The sequence below is a fragment of the Trachinotus anak genome, unplaced genomic scaffold (assembly GCF_046630095.1).
Source record: "Trachinotus anak isolate AG129_WGS33_773 ecotype Australia unplaced genomic scaffold, CSIRO_AGI_Tana_v1 ptg000014l, whole genome shotgun sequence".
In the NCBI taxonomy this organism is placed as follows: domain Eukaryota; kingdom Metazoa; phylum Chordata; class Actinopteri; order Carangiformes; family Carangidae; genus Trachinotus; species Trachinotus anak.
In genome coordinates this window covers 9,785,351-9,805,969 of record NW_027273865.1, presented here as the reverse complement: position 1 = coordinate 9,805,969, position 20,619 = coordinate 9,785,351, and the positions used below count along the sequence as shown (strand labels likewise).

Here is a 20,619-nt window from a genome sequence, read left to right as displayed (position 1 = left end):
ATTAGGTCGCAGTGTTGTTACTCCCCCTTGTGGCAAATGCTTTTGCATGCAACTGAGTGAATCAGGTATAAGTCACCCAATTCTTCTACCACCTCTCTGCCTTTACAGTTTCTTTGGTTAATTATGTCTTTAAAATAACAATATCAAAGCTGTGGTGCCACGCCAATCACTCTTCCTCATTGCTGGATGAAACTAAGTACACATGTGCTCCTAAAACTGTTCGACATAAACACAGCAGAGACAAGGATTTTTGGAAAGTTTGTATTTTGTATCATTAACATCACACATTTTTAAAGGCTTTTTTTTTTTTACATACAACAATATACACTTATAAAAGTGTCCAAATTAACAGGGTATAGCTGGTGTGTCACGTATGTAGGTTTCACCTTAACTTAGCCGCACATGGGGCAGTTTCTTTCACTGAGTGATGAGAGTGGTCCCTGCTTACAAAGTTAACCCTTCACCTAGATACTGATGGCACATAACCAAATTCAGTTGTAAAAATTCTATCAAATGAAAAAAAGGAAAAGAAATGATGTACATATGATGCACATAATTCAAGTGTTGAAAATCTGTGAACAAACCTGCATCAAAAGTATATGATACACTGAAATAAAAGTGCACAACCTTGTTATGCTTTAAAACAAAAACAGTGAACACAAGAAATAGTGTCCATTCAGAAAGTGATCAATGGAAAAAATTATGTGGGAAGAATGATACACAACTTTTAAGAAGTTCTCTAACTTCCTCATCTTTTCTTGTACACACAAGGCTTTAACTGAAGTCCAAATTTCTTAACATTTTCTGGAGCATCTCCCGTCTTCACAAACTCAAAGGAGTAGAAATGAGTATTTTCAGTATCCTAAAGAAAAAAGAGACAAAACACCAGTCATTCTTTACACGAGATCGATGGATAATGTGCATGCTAACTTTAGTAACCTAGCTACTGGCCATCATTTGGTTAAAGACTTGTTCAGGTTCCATTGTTTACGTGATGTTCATTGACCTTTAATACATTTGACTGAGTCGCTTTGTTGCCAACAACAAACCAATTCACTAAATATTCTGTTCTCTGTGAGGTTTCCTGCCCACAGCACCACAGCCACATGCTATAAATTATGAAAGCTGTAGCTGCCAGCGACTGACTCCCTCTTTGAACAAACAGACTTCTTGAACAAAAGGAAATTATGATACCTGCACTCACAGTAAATATTGTCGCATATTTCTGTACATTTATTGAGGCTTTGCAACCAAAGCGTAAAATGCAGATATTGCCAGATTATCCCTTTTGCTTAATCAAGGTTGTCATCATTAGAGTATAAACTTACTATTGCATTTTAAAAGAGCTGTGAGAATGCATGCACTAACTTGAGTTTAGTAGAGTGCAGGTAGACAAATAAGAACATGTTTCTCAGTCCCTGTAAACTGATGTCATCTTGTTTGTTTCCTCACCTTGGAAACCATCTTGAATCCCAGACTTGTCAGTGCAGTGATGAAGCTCCGCACGTTCTCGAATCTACTCGCCACTTCTGCTATTTTAAGGACCCCCCTGCAATAATTGTGCAAAACAGTTAGACAGGCTCATAGTGTATGTGCAAAAACTAAAGATGTATACTCTGAATTGATACTACAACTTTTACCTCATCTTTAAGACTCGATTGGCCTCTGCTAAAAAATCTGCCAGGTTGGTCCCCATGAGGGAAAGGCAGAACACGGCGATGTCCACAGAGCTGTCGCGAAGCGGGACCTGCTCAGACGGAGGAGGTTTTATTTTATAAAAATCACAAAGGAAATGCACATTAATTAGCCAACAGGAAAACTACAAAGTCCGCACTCACGTTGGCCATGTCACAGACTGTAACAAGCTCACAAGCTGCCGCCAGGTCAAAGCTGTGCACCTTGTTCTTCACACTGCGTGCTATTTTGCAGTCACCACATCCAAAGTCTGCAACCACTAGTGAGGGCGGTCTGAAATGACAGATGAGCTGACAATCACAGGATATCAGACTAGTGTAAAGTAATGTCAGGTCTGTACTGTTTGCTGCAGGTAAATGACGGTATATGTTGGGAGCTTTTGACCCACAGCACAAGGAGGTGCCTCAAGAGGAAATCTGAAGAATATGCTTTTAGTCTTTTGGAGATGTAAAGAGACGGCCTGGGAAAAGCCTGACACTAAATGAGCGTGTCTAATTCATAAGGATGTAACTGTGCATTTATTATATATTGTATTAATCAATGCATGGATTTAAATTGGATGGAATTTGATAAATGAATCACCAAACACTGTTTTCAAACTATAATGAATTGTGCAGATGTGTCACAGCTGGGTTGTACAGTGCTGCTTTTCTCTTATTCAGGAAATGAATAGAAAACTGAAAATGGAAAATTTATTCCCAGTTCTACTTTTGATAAAAAAATGTATTAAATCGTGACTCCATCATCCTACAATGAATTTAACTGTGAATTCTGTGACTCGATGTGCTTTTGGTTGTCCAACAAACATCAATGGATGTGATCAATTTTTTTTCAAAATTGCTGATCTATAATGTGAAATCGCTGTCAGCCGCGTGTGTCTTGAACATTGCCAAGACACGTTCAGAAACCAAGCAGTTATTTAAGACACTCAAATCTTGAGATGCTTTACCTTTGTATATTTAATAAAATAACCTTACGAGCTTTTTGGAGCTTTCAACCACAGCTTACAGTCTTCTTCCTGTGAACTTCATGTTAGACTTTGATTTCAAGTTGTTGTAAGCCATGGCCATGCTTTTGAAAGCTCTAAAAAGCTTGCAAGTGGATTTTTGAGTTTAGACTATTTAATTATACATACTGTAGTTTGATTTCCACATCCCTCAGGGAAGCTTACTGTAAGAAATCTCAAAAGTAAAATCACATGCAAAATGCTGGATTGCGACAATGGCGGAGATTTCTCACTTTTGCTGAATGTAAGAGATGATGGCGTCCACTGGATTGGCGGGCCACCTCTGAACTTGGGCGGTGTATCCTTTATGGTAGATCCGGAAGGCCTGTGGATCCTGTTTGAACATGCGCTTCGCCTCGCCGCTGGACGTGCTGTACAGAACTTCATTGATGTAGCGGAAACGCGCCGACTCCAAGCGCTGCTCCATGCGGGACCTGAGGGAGGCAGAGCGGCCCTGTTTCACCTCCTCCTCTGGTGCTGCCGGCTCGTCCTTCTGCTCGGCAGGTCTCTCGTGTTGGTCTGTTTCCTGGCTGTGGAGCATTCTCCGCAGCTTCTCTCTTTTCAGACTCTGTTCTTTGCTCAGCTCAGGTCTCGGTCTGTTCATGGGTAACTGCGGCTGATCATCTGCGAGTTCCACTTCAGCTTCACATCCATCAGCAGAAGATTCGGTGCCTTTTTCAGCTTTGCCACCCTTCGTTTTTTTGTCTTTTAATGTCAACTGCTTTTCCTCTTTCAGTGTTTGCATTTCTGATGGACAGGGTGGGTCAGTGTCCCCTTCAGTCTTTTTCCTTTTCTGTGGTTTACGCTCTTTCTCCATTTTCTTTTTCTGGGCTGCAGTCTGAGAATTTTTTACGCTGTTGTTGTTGCTGTATGAATTTGTTTTTACTTCTTCTATTGGCTTGAGTTTATCTGCAGTTTCTGCTTTATGCTCTTCCTCCTCAGGCTTATTCTGGCTATATTTATTTTTACATTTCCTCTTGTTCTTCATTTTGTTTTTCCACTGTTGTCTGGTCAGTCCCTCAGTGCTCTTGGGTTTGTTTATGTTCATCTTTGCAGATTTTGTCATTTCTTTATCATTTGTCTCACCTGCAGGCATGGTCTTTACCTTCAGGGTCCCTTTAGGAAAAAAGAAAACACTCTTAAATTCAACATTGACATTGTTCAGTTTCTGAATCCATTAAATTCTAATCAGCACTGTAAAATGTGCTGTGCATAAAATTAAAGGTTTTTCCCGACTTAATTACTCACCAGATTTATTGTCCTTGTTTCTCTTTTTTGCTACAGGTTTTTCCTTCTTGACACTCTGATCTAAGTCTCCGTTCTCTTGCTGCTCCTCTGATATCTCTGCACGTTTTCTCTTTTTCCTTCTCTTCTTCTTTTTCTTGGTGTGTGACGGAGCTGCTTCTGTCTCGCTGTCACTGTCACTGTCCCGCTGGTGCTCATCGCTCTTCCACTCTGGTACTGATCCCAGTGTCTGCAGGGTCCGCAGCAGGCTCTTTTTACCAACAACCTTGGACCAAGCAGGGGAATATTATCAATTTGAATAATTAGTCTTTTAACTAGACAATGTGTAGGCTAATGCTGGGCTGAGTAATACAGCAAAACTGTGCCAAGATCTGCAGAAGATAATCCAATATTGACATAAAGCCACGCTTTACAAACCATGGCGCCAAATTTACAAGATTTAGATTTAGATTATAGAAGTGTATATGTCTGGACCTTTATGTGTATATATGTTCATACATTCTTGGTTTATTCATTGATTTATTATTCTATTATTCTATGTAACTGCTGCACATGAAATCTTCCCATATCTTAAACTTGCCCTGAAAAAAAACATTATTCTGGTACAAATCTGACTCGTTTACCGCTTCGTATAGACAGCTCAGGGTAAGAGCTGAAACTGTCAATTAATGGATAAGTCGATGGCTACAAAAATAATCAGCAACTATTTTGATAATCAAGTAATCATTTATTTAACTTCATGCAGAAAAATGTGAAATAATTCCAAACATTCTCTCTTCTCCAATTAGAGGATGTGTTGCTTTTCTTCGTCATATGTCATTGTAAATTGAATATCTTGGGGGTTTTGGACCCTTGGTCGAACAAAACAAGACATTTGAAGACGTCCAATTTGGTCTGCACAGCAGTGATAGGCATGTTCAATGCAATTTGGTTGCAGCAGGTAAACAATCAAAAAAAGACAGAACAACCAAGGAAAAAAAGATTTTCTGTTACCTTGACATTTGCGCTGCTGTTGGCCTTCTGGGGGGTTTTTAGGACAATTTTACTTTGGGTTTGAGCGTCTTGATCGTCGCTCCAGTCCTCATCCTCTTTGAACATGATTCCTCGGAGACTGTAAGGAGCACAAACATCTGTAAATCACAGCTGGGGATCAGAAAACTCTGCCAGTGTCTCTCTTTTCCTATCAACGCGTTAACTCTGCACATTCAGCGACTCACCAGTCACGTATCCAACAGCTCGTCGAGTCGATGTCGGTGTTCGCATGCAAATGTTTTATTTCATAAACATGTAACTACATTTAATAGCTGTAATACTTTCTTGTCAAAAGCAAAAGCCACGTTGGTTCGTCTCATGTGCGTGAAGGAAGCAAAACAGAAGCACAGGCGCACATGGATGATGTAAGCACACCAAAGAATTATGGGAGATGATGTTTTCGGCGGCATCGTCAGAAACCACAGATGAACCTAAATTTCCAGTTCTTATTCAGGGTTTGTAGGGAACAAAAGTAAATGATTTGTATTATTATTATTGTCAATTAATCACTAATGAATTAATGAATGAATGAGTGCAACATTACCAGTTTACTCAGAACTTAAACAAATGAATTTTTAACCCCCCCCCCAAAAAAAAAAACAATAATGAACATGATTATATTTTTTACTGCACACATGTTTTGATAAACCCACATACAGTTAACCTTAATCCTTCTTTTACAGCTGACAGACAATCCCATATTTCAATCTAGAAACATAAAGAAGTTTTTTTATGTTTGAACATAATCGTTTACAATTCAACATAATATGCATCATATCACATTATAGGCCATATACAATAATATAAAATGCATTGTCATTGCAATTGTTAAATAGTCAATAAAATTAGTACAATCTTAAAGCACAAAATGTCCCGTTTTTATTTGGGCTGCCCTCCATCCGACTTCTTTTAACATGTGTGTATATATATCAGCAGCCGGAGAAAAGATATTTTTTTCAGCAATAACGTATATATTTAGCTAGATCCATAGTAAACCCCCCTACTGTAACACAGTGGTATAGGGAGGTTTTACATTGGAAAAGCATAAGATAATAATAGCATCATGGAGCTACAGTTTAGTAGGGTTTTATATTGATATATATAAGATCAAACAGATTGTCCATTACTAACATCACATTTCTCAGTCAGACACCACCATAAACAACCATCATATGTAGCATGCCTGTTTGCAAGCTGCAGTTGAATTCATTTTCCTGTCTTTATAATAGATTTAGTTTTTCTTTGCAAGTCAGAGCAAAGAAAGAGTGATGAGAAATAACTTTTTTTGATATTATTATTATATTATTATTTTATTATACTGTTTTGATAAGTGGTTATTATCCTGATAAAATGTCATTAGCGCTATTAGACAACGATAATGATGGCGATAGATAAACATGACCTGAGGCGGTAGATACTCGGCCTCCTGCAGTTCTCCCCGCGGCCTCTGCGGGGACGCGTCCCTCTTCCTCTCACGTATGAGCGGCCGCGAAGAGGGTGTGGACGTCCCCCGCCAGTCGGTCCACTGCCGATAACGTAAGGCTGATAATAACTCCTGCTCCGTAACTGCACCACACCGGAGCAGGCGAGCATATCTGGTAGGTCCGGCTTTCGTTTTTCAGTGTGACTTGACTTAAACGGCGAAATAATGTCTTTATTCTCAGTCACTCCGCGTCAGTGAGTGAGCCAGTCCGCGGCGTCAGGTTAGTGGGTTAGCTTGTTAGCAAAAACCTGCGTCTGGCTCATGCGGTCAACCAGGGGATGCTGGTTTATATATGGAGCTAATGGAGTCATTTCTATTTTGTCCACTGTAATGAAAGCACACCGTGGTACTGCCCGGAGATGAGGGGAGAAGTAGCTAAGTGAAATGAGCTGCTTCCCTGTGTTAGCCGGATAGCAGCGCAGCTAGTCAGGCTGCTGGGAACTAATTACTGTGAGTCCACATCTTTGCCCTGTCTATGTTAACTAAGTTAAGTCAAAGTCCCGTTTATTTAAACTGTGGACTAATGTTATGTTCAGTCGGCCTGCAGCTGTGGTGTTACTATCATCTAACATAACATTTTCTGTCTCAGTCTGGCACATTCAAACATTGACTTGTATTCTTTCATTCATGGGTGTTGTAATTAAAAGGTTGTAATCCTAGTCTTTTGCCATTTTTTTTAAAAATCATGTCACAACCTGTCGTAGACTTCAGTAATGTCTTGCAATTTCATCATAGTTCAGACTGTGTGAAATATGAAAGGTGAAGGTGTCGTTCACATTGCATGAACTTCCCCATCATTTAATTTCTTTGATGAGTCTTTTTTTTTTTTTGATTAATCATTTGATTCAATCATTTTTGATTATTTTGTCTGTAAAATGTCAGAAAATGGGTGGGCTATCCTCTGCAAATAGGTTATTTTATTTGTCTGATGGTCAAAAACCTCAAGTGTTTAATTTAATCCTTATTTATTTAACTAATTTAAATAATAAGGATGTACGGAAATGAGCATGATGCTGGACAAAAAATATTTATCTACCATGGTGCACAGGGTGCTAGTCACAGCCAAGTGTTGTGAGTCACAATGCTGTAATCAGCATATCCACCCAGTATTACTTAGGTGGATAAGGTTATTCAATACAAGCATTCTGGGTTGCTTGGCTTTCTTCTTTTTGGGTTTGTAAAACAGAATTTAACGCTGGAGTGACGAACCAAAACCTGGCTGGAAAAGAACTCGTACTGATAGAAAAGTTTTTTAACAGAGCGACATTCCTGTTTGTGTTTCCCCTTTTTCAGGATTGCTGGATTGCTGTTGAGCACCTCTGACTGTGTCCCTCACTGTCCCAGATGAGGGACTGATGCTGGCCAGGACTCTCCTGAACCCCTCGGGCCGCCTCTCTCAACTGTCCCAGTTTCATTCTGCATCTACTCTGACGGGCGCACCTTGAGAGAAGAACAAGAACAAGAACAAGAAGCCAAAATGGATGACATCTTTACGCAGTGCCGGGAAGGCAATGCAGTAGCAGTTCGCTTATGGTTGGACAATACAGAGAATGACCTCAACCAAGGGTGAGCTTAGCTTTATTTGTGTATGTATTTTCTTGTCAGTTTTAATGGTATCCAGAATTTGCAAATCCAATGTAATAAAATTTTACTTTGGTGAAGTCAAGAATTAGCACACAGTTCCCCTAAGAATGAACTCATGTCCAGCAGGCTCTTGTTCTCATTAAGGAGCTGATTAAAATGTAGCTGATGGTTTAATTAGCTCCTCTTAAAGAAAATATTTATACAGACATAAGAATCATGTAAAAGTGAACAGACAGTAGTTTTGTGTGATCAGATTACCGCTTACCATTTTCTTTGTTACTTTTGCACAATTGCACTTTATTGTACGTGACTTCCACAACGTGAATTTGTGATGCTGGAATCAGTGAATCAGAATCTCGAGGCAACATCGGTTACACTACAGTACCATTGCTTACTTTAAATGTTGCATCGTGCAGGCTGAGAGCCCGCCTTTTCAGTCCCCAGTGAGATTGTGGCCTGAGATTGAACCCATTTCCTTGTGGGCACATGTTTATGCCTGGAACGCCAGCGGAATAATTCAAAAGCATGATGTTGGACAGGAAACGTGCTGTGATGGTAGAGTTAGTTTCGCTTGCAGTTGTTGCTGCAAATTAAGGCTCTACAGAAATGGAAAAAAAAGAAATGGCTGGACATTTGTATTAATGCAAGATTTAGGTGCAGAGAGCGCCGAGGGCTACTGTAAGATCTGGCACGTTTAGCACACAAAATATCTGTCTGATAGTTACAGATAATCAGTTCATCTTGAGATTCTTTTGTATCCTCAGCTGACTCTGTAAAGGAAAAACTTGGCAGAGCTCACCAGTCAAATTATGATGGCCACCCTGGAAGTTTGTCTTTTGGACTTTTCTGGGTTTAGACCACCAGTATTTGTTTTCAAAGCAAGCAAAGTCAGAATGAATTAATCCATTTAATTATGATAACTGTGTGTACCTTGGAACTCCTCAACTCTTTTTGTCTTTTTTCCTATGCTTTGGTACATTTATGGTAAGAAGGAAGGCAGAGCACATCAACAACTAGCTGAATTGTCTTTTATACCAACTGATTCATTTGCAAAGCACTCTGGAAACAGAAAGGCCTTTTTTTGTTTACTCTGTTGCAAAATTGAACATAGCAACCCTGTAATTTCACACATAGTAATCATGAGAAATGCACCATGGAGAGAGAGAAACAACTCTGATAACACCCAGAAATAGACTATTTAGTCTGATCTATTCTTGCAAGACAGGATATGAAAACATGGCATTGTTTTGATGCTTTCTGAAGCACAGATGTCTAAAGGAAGATTTAAATTTTGGCTGACAAGAGCTAGCTGTTGTCATTTAGTCAGTGTTGTGTTTTTCATGTTTGAGGTATTTTTGGAAAAAAGCTTTAATTCCGACCTTAATTATAATTTCCAAAAATAGTTGTTGAAGTATAGTAATATGCAGAATTGAACTATCAAATCAGCACATGCAAGATGCTAGAGTCATTTTTTTTGCCTCATTCCCTTTTATTTGTCTCAATTTTCTCATCGTTGTGAGACTGAACGATTGCAATAAGTCAGTGTGGGTACTACATACATCTCCACATGACTTGTCCATTAGCCGATTACATGTCAAGTTCCCTTTTCTGCTTGATATATCACCCCCAGTGGGTGAAACACATCTATTCTTGCATTTTCATTTCCTACAGAACTTCTAGTTCTTCCCTTTCTATATTTCAGTAAACCCACTATATCCTAGTCTATCAGATCCCCACTATATCAGTTTCTGTACTGCTCATTGACGGTGTGTTTACACTGATGTAACTCCCATACGTAGAGTAGTAGTGGAATGCTGAATCTCCTTACAAGGAATAACACACAAGCCCTAAGGGAACCATCTACCACCTACCAAATTGAGAGGGAGGGGGAGGAGATTATTGTAGTGTGAAGGACAGGAAAAGTTATGTGTGACAGGACAGAAAGTGTGTGTGTGTGTGTGTGTGTGTGTGTGTGTGTGTGTGTGTGTTGATATATATTTTTTTTTTCACAAGAGGAATGCACAGTAAGCTGTAGCAGAGCACATCACCTTCCCCTCCTCCAATGATGTTTCTGGTATTCGTCTCCCAGCGGTATTAGATAGCTCCACTCATTTCCCCTCAACATTTCCGCAAAGTTTACAAGAGTTAATTGCAAAGTTTAAAATTCTCCCTAGTGTTTACAATATAGTCAGCATCTCTGTCTTCTCTGAATATGTTTTACTCTGCCACTTTATTTTAGCTATATTTCTATTTGCAAATCAGCATAGATGATAGTGTGTGTTTTTGAACCACCATTTGGTTTTTAATTCAAGTTATATTTAGAGCTCAAACAGTCAGTTAAGGGATTAGTCTAGAGCTGCAACTTTTCATTAGCAAATAATCTGTCGATTATTTTCTCAAATAATTGTTAATACCGTAAGCACTTTGTCTATAAAATGTCAGATACACTTTCTTTCAGATTTGTCTCAGTTTTCTCAGTTTACCGTCATATGGAGAAGCAGCAAATCACCACATTTGAGCAGTTAAAATTCATGTCTTTGATCAAAAAAAGCACTGTACATGTGTGAATTATGATTCAAACGGAGCACTTTACTTTTCACTTATGATTGTTACTGACGGTAGGACAGCACTTATCTTAAATGTTGTTGCGGCTGAGAAGCAGTCTGAGCAGTTTATGTGAATGAGTCTAAACATATTATCAATACTTATCTGACACTGCAGAGTTACTATGCATGCATTACACTCTGCAACTCTTTATCATACATTCGTACAAGCCTGATGGAAGAACCGACTGTAATAATACTCCTCTAACAAAGTTGGAGTCAGTCTAGAGCTGCAACAATTGGTGGATTAATTGATTGGTTAATTAATTGGCTGCTATTTTGATAATTGAATCATCATTTATTTTTCAGACGCAAATGCCAAACATTTGATGGCTCCAGCTTTTCAAACATTAGAACTAGTCGAACAAAACAACAACAACAAACAAAACAAAATTAATCATCAGCTGAATTAATAATAAGTCTGCATCTATTGTCCAGTGTTATATAGCTATTATGTATAGTCTAGCTGTTGTCAGGCTGTATGTCGTCAGACCTAACGATCAGCTGTCAATAATAACAACAATTTTTTTTGTGACATTTACCTGAGGATAATATATGCAGAGATACACCGTGCATCCCTCTGGGCTATAGTAGTTGAAGTTATGATGGATATTGGTGAAGATTTCAAGCCCACTGTGCCATAGATCCTGCTCTTCTCATGTACTGCATGTTCTCCAAGATTGTAGAGCTGTTCCATTGACTTGACTTGAGAAAAGAAATCTTAGAGAAGTTAGTCTCTCAACATAAAAACATTGTTACATCAGCCAGAAGTACTGACATTATTGTTTCCCACATGCACAGTCTTGGGGAACTTGTTTATTCGCCTTCTGTGGATGTTATTTTCATTTGCTTAGATGTTTCTGTGATTTTGTTGTCCCTCAGCTGATGCTTGTTATATGACCTGGCGGCGATGTCTGGCCAGAGACATATAGGATGCAGACAGAGGCGCTTCCTTGGGCTTTTCCGTCTGCTAAACTGAGCTCTGTTGGCAGGTGGAAGTGCTTGAAATAAATTACCGCAGTCAGAATGGAGGGGGTGAGCTGAAGAAAACCCTGGCATTCAGTTGCCTTTGGTTCTGTGTGGATGAAGCTAGCTTAGAGGGAAAATCCATCCTGAAAATGAATAGAAAAGACACACAGAACCCAGAGGGCTGAGCCTCACTTATTGTCACCACGAAAGCACATGTTTAGCTGTTTTACGAGGAGTGAGGCCCTTTAATTAAATTATGCTAAATTTTGTCATTTTTCAATGGGCTAGACTAGTTTAGCTTTGCTTTTTATTCCCTGTTTGTAGTAAAATGGGTCATATATTGTGTGGTTTGATTATTTTATTACATTGTTTAAAATTAGGCTGCTGCACATGGGAACACAAAACAGCTGAAACAATATGTTTTATTTCCCTGTGACAAATTTACTGGCGTTAGAGCAGTTTTGGCACATTATTACACACAGTCCAAGGTGATGTATTCAGATGTCCACCCAACACACAAAAACTCTAAAGAGAAGTCAGTTAATAATTATATATAACAGAGAAGCAGCAAATCTTTACTTTGGGGAAGCTGGTATCAGAGAAAGCTTTTCACTGATAGGAGTTTGATGGTTAATCAACTATCCAAATAGAATAGAATCAACTTACCATTTCAGCTCTAGTCATTTGCAAATAGTGAATCAAAGATCATACAAATAAACAGGGTGATATTTCTGTTCATGTGTGCATTCTTGCTTCTAAAGAATACAGCCATTAGGTTCATCATAAATCCACCTCCTCTCCTAAACGCACTCGACACAGAAAACAGAGCCTGTAGTGAGTTTTTCTCTCAAAAGCTTAGGCTAATTAGTTTTTAGGATTTGGCCTTTTGGCTGGGAGGAAATTGCACTGGGACCAGATCTGGTGTGACTGCAGCAGGTCACCCACATGCACAGATAGATGTGTGTTGTGGGACTGAGGGTCTCTGTGGGGCTCTCGATGCTGTTTTGAGCTGAGCTCTGCAGGATGTGTGAATACAAGCCAGTGAATTGATGGTGTTAGTGGGGGGCAGATGGTTCAAATTCCTGCAGATTCATAATAGTCCCTCAGTTCTCAGATTGCATTATTATGCTGTCTGCCTACTCATAATTTCAGAATAAGAGCATAACTTTAATGACAGGGCAATTGTCCAGTGTCTTGGCACAAGCAGTGAAGCACACATGGAATTGGAAAGTTGTGTATATCACCAGCACAGTCCAGCTGTTTTAGTGTAACTTAGAGGGAGAGGACTGGGTTGAATGAAAAGACAAGGGAGTGGAGAGACTCTGCAGAGGGAGGAAACTTTGTATGAGAGGAAAACGTGACCACAGGCAGGAAGAGAGGGCAGAGAAATGAAGGATGACATGATCACACGCAGCAGCTGGAGTGTATGCATGTGCAGCAAACAGTCAGCCTACCGTTATTTGTTTTCATTCTGTCTTTTCTGTTTGACAGTCTTTCACTAAGATCGTGCTGTGTCTTAATCTCTCAGTCTTTATCTCTTTTCTCTGAGGAGTTACACCATTAGTTACACTGTCATGTAATCGAGGCCACTGTCCTACATGTGTCTTTGTCAGTGTCACTGAGACAAAGAGAAATGATGAGTGCCAGGGGCCTTTTAGCTGTTTTATCAGTCTGTGTTGCATCAACTTCCTTTTTTAGAGGGAGAAAATGACAGACGTACAAATGAAATTCCTCATAATGTGTTTTCATAACTCAGCGGAGAACGACAGCATTAAATACCCTAAAGCAACTTGCTGTAGTGCTGTTGAATTGTTTTGTGTTATACAGAGAAAAGTGGTGTGGACAAAATATTAGAAACACTTCTCAGGATTACATGGTGTAATTCAACAGATAACAATATATAGGTTTACACGGAAGAGTCATCAGATTGAAAGCTTACCTGCGACCTGATCAAAAAAGTCAACATCTGAAGGCACAGCACGTCTGGACAAGCCAGTGTCATTTTGGAAACAAGTGCTTTGGACGGATTTAGGGGGGAAAAAGTGCTGCATTTGATGAAAAGAACTACTTCTTTTATTAAGTTACCAAGTACTGACTTAGTAGGATTCCCAAACCTTTGCACATGCCACAATTACAATCTGTTTTCTGCAGAGGTTGAATTTACTTCTTTTCACTCAATAATCAGTTAAATATATCATTTGCCCAGTGGTGCCCAAACGTTTGCATACAGCTGTATATTTTATGTTGCCCACCCAGTTTTTGTCTGGAATGCACACTTCTTGTCCTTTTTTTTTTTTTTGAAAAGTGATACTTTGTTTGTCAAAGCAAAAACACATAAGCTCCAAAAATCACTCCCAGTCTGTACCACTTGGTCCTGTGCCCCTTTGACCACAGAGCGGTTTGCAGGGAAAACTTTATGTAGATAACTTGGGGGCTGAAGTTTCTCATATACTTTCCTTTCCCTCGGGTCAGGGAGGACAGACATTTCCTGCTTGTCCTGCAGTTATTCTGAGTCTGCTATATTGAATTTTTTTGTGTAGCCTGTGCTGAATGAATGGGAATGCTCTCCTCTCACTATAGAGATGACCACGGCTTCAGCCCTCTCCACTGGGCATGCAGGGAAGGCCGCTCCAGCGTGGTGGACATGCTCATCATGAGAGGAGCTCGCATTAACGTCATGAACCGTGGAGATGACACGCCTCTGCACCTGGCTGCCAGCCATGGACATCGAGACATTGTGGGAAAGGTGAGATTCATGTAAACACTGGGGTGCAGCAAGAAAAGGTTCCTTCCTGGTTCCTGTACCTCCCCAGTAAAAGTCTTTTTAGGTGATTGTAACAATAGAAATTACCTCCCTGTCATTAGAACTAACTGATGATCCAACTAAGGTCTATTTTCTGAATTGCAATATATGATTTCAACTATTTGTTTGAGTAAATCATATATTGGGACCAAAATGTTGATGTATCTCTTTAAGTTGGACTCATAAACACAGGATATTATGAAACCTAAAATGTCATCATCTGAACAGCAATTATAGATACAAACGTCTTGTCTGTTCTTGCAGTCCTACCATCAGTAATTTTAAACTAAAGGGAGGGCTCATAAGTTTTGTCAGTGTCAAGGGAAAATTTAATGTTATAATAGTTGCAGCTATGATTAAAAAACCTGCTTACTGCTACAGTTTTTGAGGACAGAGCAAAGATTTTATGCTGTGAAAAAGGTAGTGATTTTCCTCAAAATGTGTTTATTCCACCTTCACTTCGGCCAGTCAATTTGTCCAAGTGGACAAATGCATCAGCTGTAGGCTGAATTTATGGCTGATGAACATTTTTGGCCAATTTGCTTCACCAAAGTGAGATCAAATGATTGAATGTTTAAAGGCATAGTTTGTGCACACTCGGTACATAGAGCTTGTTCAGACTACCATTCCCTGATAGTCTGTGTCTGCACAAGCTCCAATGCAGCATAAAAAGGGCTAACCTGCAGCACTCCACTGTTGTTTTTTAAGACACATCTCATGGCTATATATACTGTTTAAAGGTTTCTAACCCACTGGTTTACTTTTAGAGTTGCAACATGCAGTTTGGTGTCTGGAAATCCATGTAGTTGTAAATGTAATGTGGGTTTTGTAAAGCACCTCTAGCTGGTAAAATAGAGACACAACACAAAGCGACTGGTTTATAACTGTATTTTTTGAAAGGTATTAATGTCAGTCCATGAAAGAAATACAAAGATAATCTGCATGTCAGTGTTGTGCACAGTACTTTTGCCATAATGTGAGGCTTCTGCTGCAGGGTGTCTGATTTAGAATAGCTGCCAGGCAGTTATTGAGTTTAATATTAGTCATGTCTCAATACCTCTGGTATGTGTCTACAGGCAAGACACACTCCCATGATTTTTCTTGGCAGCATTAACAGTCATCCCTGTATACAGCCCAAACAAGATCTGACCAGCTTTGTTTTGCATATAATCCTTTGTTTCTCTTTCTTTTAGCTGATCCAGTGCAAAGCGGACACAAATGCAGCCAATGAACACGGGAACACACCACTGCATTACGCCTGCTTCTGGGGCCAAGACCAAGTGGCTGAGGTTAGTGCACCCCCTGCTGTTGGAAGAGGCCCATCTGTCCATGTGTCAGTTCCCATCATGATAATCAATAGGACATGTCACTGAGACCACTCTTGACTCTTTCCCAGGACCTCGTGACTAATGGGGCTCTGGTGAGCATCTGTAACAAATATGGGGAAACTCCCCTGGACAAAGGCAAACCACACCTGCGTGAACTCCTCAGAGGTATCCCAACTAAATTCCACCAGTTTTAAATGCATCTCAGTAACAGTCATATCTGTTTTGTTGCTCTGTGTTGATTTTCTCATTTCTCTGTCACCCAGAAAAGGCTGAGAAATTGGGACAGAGCTTGACTAAAATTCCCTTCAAGGACTCCTTCTGGAAAGGCACCACCAGAACTCGACCCCGTGAGTCCCACAGCTTTTCCATCTGTGTGGTTCTGTGCTAAATTTCACATGAGTAAGGGGCTTTGTCCAAGCTTCAAACTGTCACTTGGTTTGTCTCCATCTTGTGTTTTTAGGCAATGGCACTTTGAACAAACATGCAGGCGTCGACTACAAACAGCTTTCTCTCCTTGCTAAAATAAATGAGAACCAGTCAGGAGAGGTACTTTGTATTCTTGTCTTCACTGTTCATACAGAGCTGCTAATGACCAGCAACATGTCAGTCATTCCACTTTTTCTATATTTATTTGTTGACTGTAGCTGTGGCAAGGGCGCTGGCAAGGAAATGAAATTGTTGTTAAGGTGCTAAAAGTTCGTGACTGGACCACAAGGAAAAGCAGAGACTTCAACGAGGAGTATCCCAAACTCAGGTTATTATTTAATCCTGTCCTTATTACAACGTCCACTCTTTGCTGTTATTGTCACTCATTTGTCTGTTTGCATTGTGCTGAACCAAACTTTGTGTATTTTTTTTTTTTTAATTTTGGTGGGTGTTGCATCCCACACGTCTGTTTATGTCAAATCCTCTGTGGTTTTGCCTCTTTTTGTCCGTCTGTCTCTCTCCCGTTGCCCCCCCCTCCCCCCTTGGGCTCCATCCCAGGATATTTTCCCACCCGAATGTCCTACCCATGTTGGGAGCATGTCAGTCTCCTCCCGCCCCTCACCCCATCATCATCACACACTGGATGCCTTATGGCTCCCTCTACAACGTGCTGCATGAAGGCACCAGTGAGTACTTCTACTCCAGTCACAAAGTCCGTACTTGTCACCGGTTTTGGTGGTTTGCAGGAATTTGTGATTTATTGCACTTAAGCATTTGTCATTATGTTGCCATCACTTTGTGTACAGCAGGAATTTGACTGTCAACCTGTGATGTGTTGAAAATCCAAATGGCTGAAACGTATTATTATTTATTCCTCATCCTGCTGTCAGACTTTGTGGTGGACCAGACACAGGCAGTGAAGTTTGCGCTGGACATTGCTTGTGGAATGGCTTTCTTACACACACTTGAACCCATGATCCCTCGGCACTATCTCAACAGCAGGAGTGTTATGGTAAGAAGTTGTGATGTCAACCTCACTTTCTCGGTCAGAATTTACCCAATTGTTGTACATAAATGACCTACTAAAAGAAACTGTGTTGTAATCCAGAAAACCGGACAAGTAGAAAGAGATGACTGTTGCAGTGACATCTTACTCTGTGTTCCTCGTTTCTACAGATAGATGAAGACATGACAGCCAGGATCAGCATGGCAGATGTCAAGTTCTCCTTCCAGTGTCCTGGCAGGATGTACTCTCCTGCATGGGTAGCCCCTGAGGGTAGGCATCACTCATACAGCACAGATCCAAAGTGACAGCTGAAGCCACACAAGCTTGAGTGTGAAAAATAGACGCAGGGAACTCGAGACTGTCTCTGAGCCAAATGTAATCTACAGCTGATTTCCCCTTGAGATACAGTGAAATTCAAGCAAGATGGAAACATAAACTGGTTATAAAATAAGAAAATAACCAGGGAACCTTTGCAGCACTGAGGTTTTAATTTTACAGAGCATGGAGCATGATGGCCGCGGCTGCATGGGATGCAGGAGAGAGGTAGCCATCGGTTACCATAGAAACAATCGCCATACAGTGTAGTTATAGTGGTTAGTGAGCCATGAAATTGAGAGCACAGACAGCGTCACTGTTGATAAGGTACATATGTACAGATTTAGCTAAGGTGAAGAATCTTAAGAGGCCTCATCTTTAGCAAGGAGGTCTTTAAACATTTACACCCTTTAAATAACAGATGGAAAGATCAATGAGTCTAACAATCTAACTGAGTTATTGACTTTCACATTCAACTAATACATGTAGTGAACTATAATCCCTGAAAAAAATGTATATTCTAACAGAAGAAGCTATCCATCATGTCCATCATGACTTATGTATGAATAATTACTTCCTGTTTAATGCATCACCTCTGGGAAGAATTTGAAATAAGTGTTTTGAGAGTAAAGGAAGTGGAGACTTAAACATTTTCAGGGTACTTTGGGATTTTTTTAAATATCTTAAATCGTGATTTCTGTTTTTTTTTTTTTTTTTTTTTTAATCTAAATTAACATAGCTGAGAACATCAAACTTATGCAGCAATGTTATTTTAAAGAGCTTGTTTTATGTTTTTTGTTTTTGTCAAATTTTAATCACTGTGTACACAGCACATCTGCATTTTAGTGTGTTGATGTATGTTGTCAAAGTAAATTACATTTTGAGAGAATAGTAGAAATATTTGATTTTTATGTGATTATTTTGATATAAACCTTGTTAATGTTAAGTTATGGTCAGTATTTGACTTTACATAAAATGACTTAATTGAATGCTGTCTGTGTAACCTATGTAGAAAAAAGTCTAGTTCCAGCTAGAGTTCAATCTATTTCAATATTACAGCCCTTTCATGTAGAACTTTTGCACTTCAGCCTAAAAGTTTATATCTTCTACATCCAATGTGCACTCCTGTAGGTGTTGTCTAAATACTTTGCTGTGCTTGTATAGAAGTGCTTTTTGCTCAGGAGGGAGGGAGGCAGTGTCTGTTGTTTATTTCAGTGTGTTTGCTCCATGTAACCTTCACTCGTTGCTCTTTGTGCTGCTCAGCCCTGCAGAAGAAGCCAGAGGATATCAACCGTAGGTCAGCCGACATGTGGAGCTTTGCTATCCTGCTGTGGGAGCTGGTGACCAGAGAGGTTCCTTTTGCTGACCTGTCTAACATGGAAATAGGCATGAAGGTTGGTAGTACTATGGCGCAACAGCAAAAACTTGCAGACGTAGTAAGATGTTTAATTGATTCAGGAGTATCTGTCTAGAGATTTGACAGTATCCAATGTCTGTCTGTTTTGGCCTTCAGGTTGCCTTGGAGGGTTTGAGGCCCACTATCCCTCCTGGCATCTCGCCCCACATTTGCAAGCTCATGAAGATATGCATGAACGAAGACCCAGCTAAGAGGCCTAAATTTGACATGATTGTGCCAATTCTTGAAAAAATGCAGGACAAATGAAAAACCTCTTCTGCCCACCTGTACTGAACCGATGAATTACTGGATATCTTCCCCCAGATATCTCTCTGATATGGTGGTGTGGTGCTTACCAGTATTGCCTTAAACTCTTCACTCTACCGCTGCATTCAATGCCACTGTAGCTTCTGCTTCTGAGATTAATCCAGCAGCAGTCACTTCTTTTATATCGTTTTTGTTTTCTTTTTTCAGTGTGATATCAAGTTTTTATTAGTGTCCTCGTCTTTGTCACTGATCCGCTGATACTGTCTGCGCAGGAACTTAATATTGACTGTTCATCTTCTAAAGTGTAATCATGTGGACTGAGTACAATCTTCTGTAAGTGACTGAATAACCTGTGGAGGTCAGCATGACAGTCTGCAGCATTGCTTCATGTGGATCTAAGGCCTTATTTCAATCTGGAGTTTTAAAAAGTCACCCTATAAGGTAACTGCTCCCTTATAATAAAAGAAAAAACACATTAACCCAAAGCTTGTCTTGTGGGAAAGGGTTTATGTTTGTTTTCAGCAACAAACTGTATGTAACTGGGCAAGCATGACACATGTCTGAAACTAAGCATTTAAACCTGAGATTAATGAGAAAATGTATGTGAATGAGTGGTGTCCGTGAGAGTGCGTACAGCGGCAGGGCTGTGCCATTCAGCTTGGCTGTGAAGTGACGTGCAGAGCTTGGCCTGTCTTGAGCATTGGTCCCTGACTGCATCCTGTACGAAACTGGCCATACAAACCTTTTTTTTCTTCAGTGAAGCAAAAATGTTGGTGTTGGTTATTGCAATTATGGGAAGATTTCTTTTAAGATGCATCACAAGACTGCTGATTTTCTCTTGTTAATTGTAATAACGTAACATAATTAACTACACTACTCAAACATAATAGTGTAATCTAGTTCATTTTCATTGTTTTCCCTTCAAAATTTTAACCTAACAGTTTTATCATGATTTAAATTCTGCTCGCTGTACTATTGAACAACGTATAGTCAGCCTCTGTTTCAAGATGTCTGAAAGTGTTTGCGCTTCACTCAAGTGTTTTTATTTTCACTCCTTATAGTATCAGGAATGATACAACCCAGACTGTAATTAATCCATGGATTTCTGAGGTACAGTTGTATTTTGTTGTTTTGTTGTCGAGCATGGAGTCCGCCTTCCCTCCCAATTTTATTGCTGCATCAGAAGCTGCTGCCAACATGAGGTGACTGGGTCATTAAGGGGTGGGATTAACATCCTGCAAACTGTTCCGTTGTTTTCGCACGTTTTTATTATTTTGGGCCTCGAGGTTACTTCTTGCTTTATATCAATGTCATGGGTTGTTTCTTCTACCTACGCCTTTTCTGTGCCTCCACCCGCTTGCTTGTTTGTGCTGAATCACAGGTTGAAGCCAAAATCAAGAATGACTTATACAAATGTATGTATTTATATATAAGTATATTAAAAAGGAAAAATATGGTAAA

At 39.8% G+C, this 20,619-nt stretch overlaps 2 protein-coding genes across 2 annotated transcripts; one reads left to right on the top strand and one right to left on the bottom strand.

Moving 5' to 3' along the window:
* Positions 1–603: 603 nt before the first annotated feature.
* Positions 604–5,305, bottom strand: rrp8 (ribosomal RNA processing 8). Its single transcript, XM_071496196.1, has 8 exons — positions 5,164–5,305; positions 4,940–5,057; positions 3,950–4,211; positions 2,935–3,817; positions 1,839–1,968; positions 1,641–1,747; positions 1,453–1,549; positions 604–862 (listed from the first exon to the last, which is right to left on the bottom strand). Exons 2-8 carry the CDS (start codon positions 5,042–5,044, stop codon positions 749–751), a joined length of 1,698 nt encoding a protein of 565 aa, XP_071352297.1. The 5' UTR covers positions 5,045–5,057; positions 5,164–5,305; the 3' UTR covers positions 604–748.
* Positions 5,306–6,421: 1,116 nt separating this feature from the next.
* Positions 6,422–20,619, top strand: LOC139631722 (scaffold protein ILK). The gene is made up of 13 exons (XM_071496197.1): positions 6,422–6,576; positions 7,755–8,027; positions 14,198–14,363; positions 15,614–15,709; positions 15,817–15,913; positions 16,012–16,095; positions 16,209–16,294; positions 16,393–16,502; positions 16,733–16,860; positions 17,065–17,186; positions 17,351–17,450; positions 18,759–18,889; positions 19,009–20,619. The coding sequence occupies exons 2-13, from the start codon at positions 7,939–7,941 to the stop codon at positions 19,156–19,158; spliced, it is 1,359 nt and encodes a 452-aa protein (XP_071352298.1). The 5' UTR covers positions 6,422–6,576; positions 7,755–7,938; the 3' UTR covers positions 19,159–20,619.

Coding starts and splice junctions, on each gene's coding strand:
- rrp8 (XM_071496196.1), bottom strand. CDS start 5,044: ATGTTCAAAGAGGATGAGGACTGGAGCGACGATCAAGACGCTCAAACC. Junction 4,212..4,939: donor ACAGCAGCGCAAATGTCAAG/GTAACAGAAAAT, acceptor GCTTGGTCCAAG/GTTGTTGGTAAAAAGAGCCT. Junction 863..1,452: donor GATTCAAGATGGTTTCCAAG/GTGAGGAAACAA, acceptor TTTTTTCTTTAG/GATACTGAAAATACTCATTT.
- LOC139631722 (XM_071496197.1), top strand. CDS start 7,939: ATGGATGACATCTTTACGCAGTGCCGGGAAGGCAATGCAGTAGCAGTT. Junction 14,364..15,613: donor ATCGAGACATTGTGGGAAAG/GTGAGATTCATG, acceptor TCTTTCTTTTAG/CTGATCCAGTGCAAAGCGGA. Junction 16,096..16,208: donor CACCACCAGAACTCGACCCC/GTGAGTCCCACA, acceptor TTGTGTTTTTAG/GCAATGGCACTTTGAACAAA.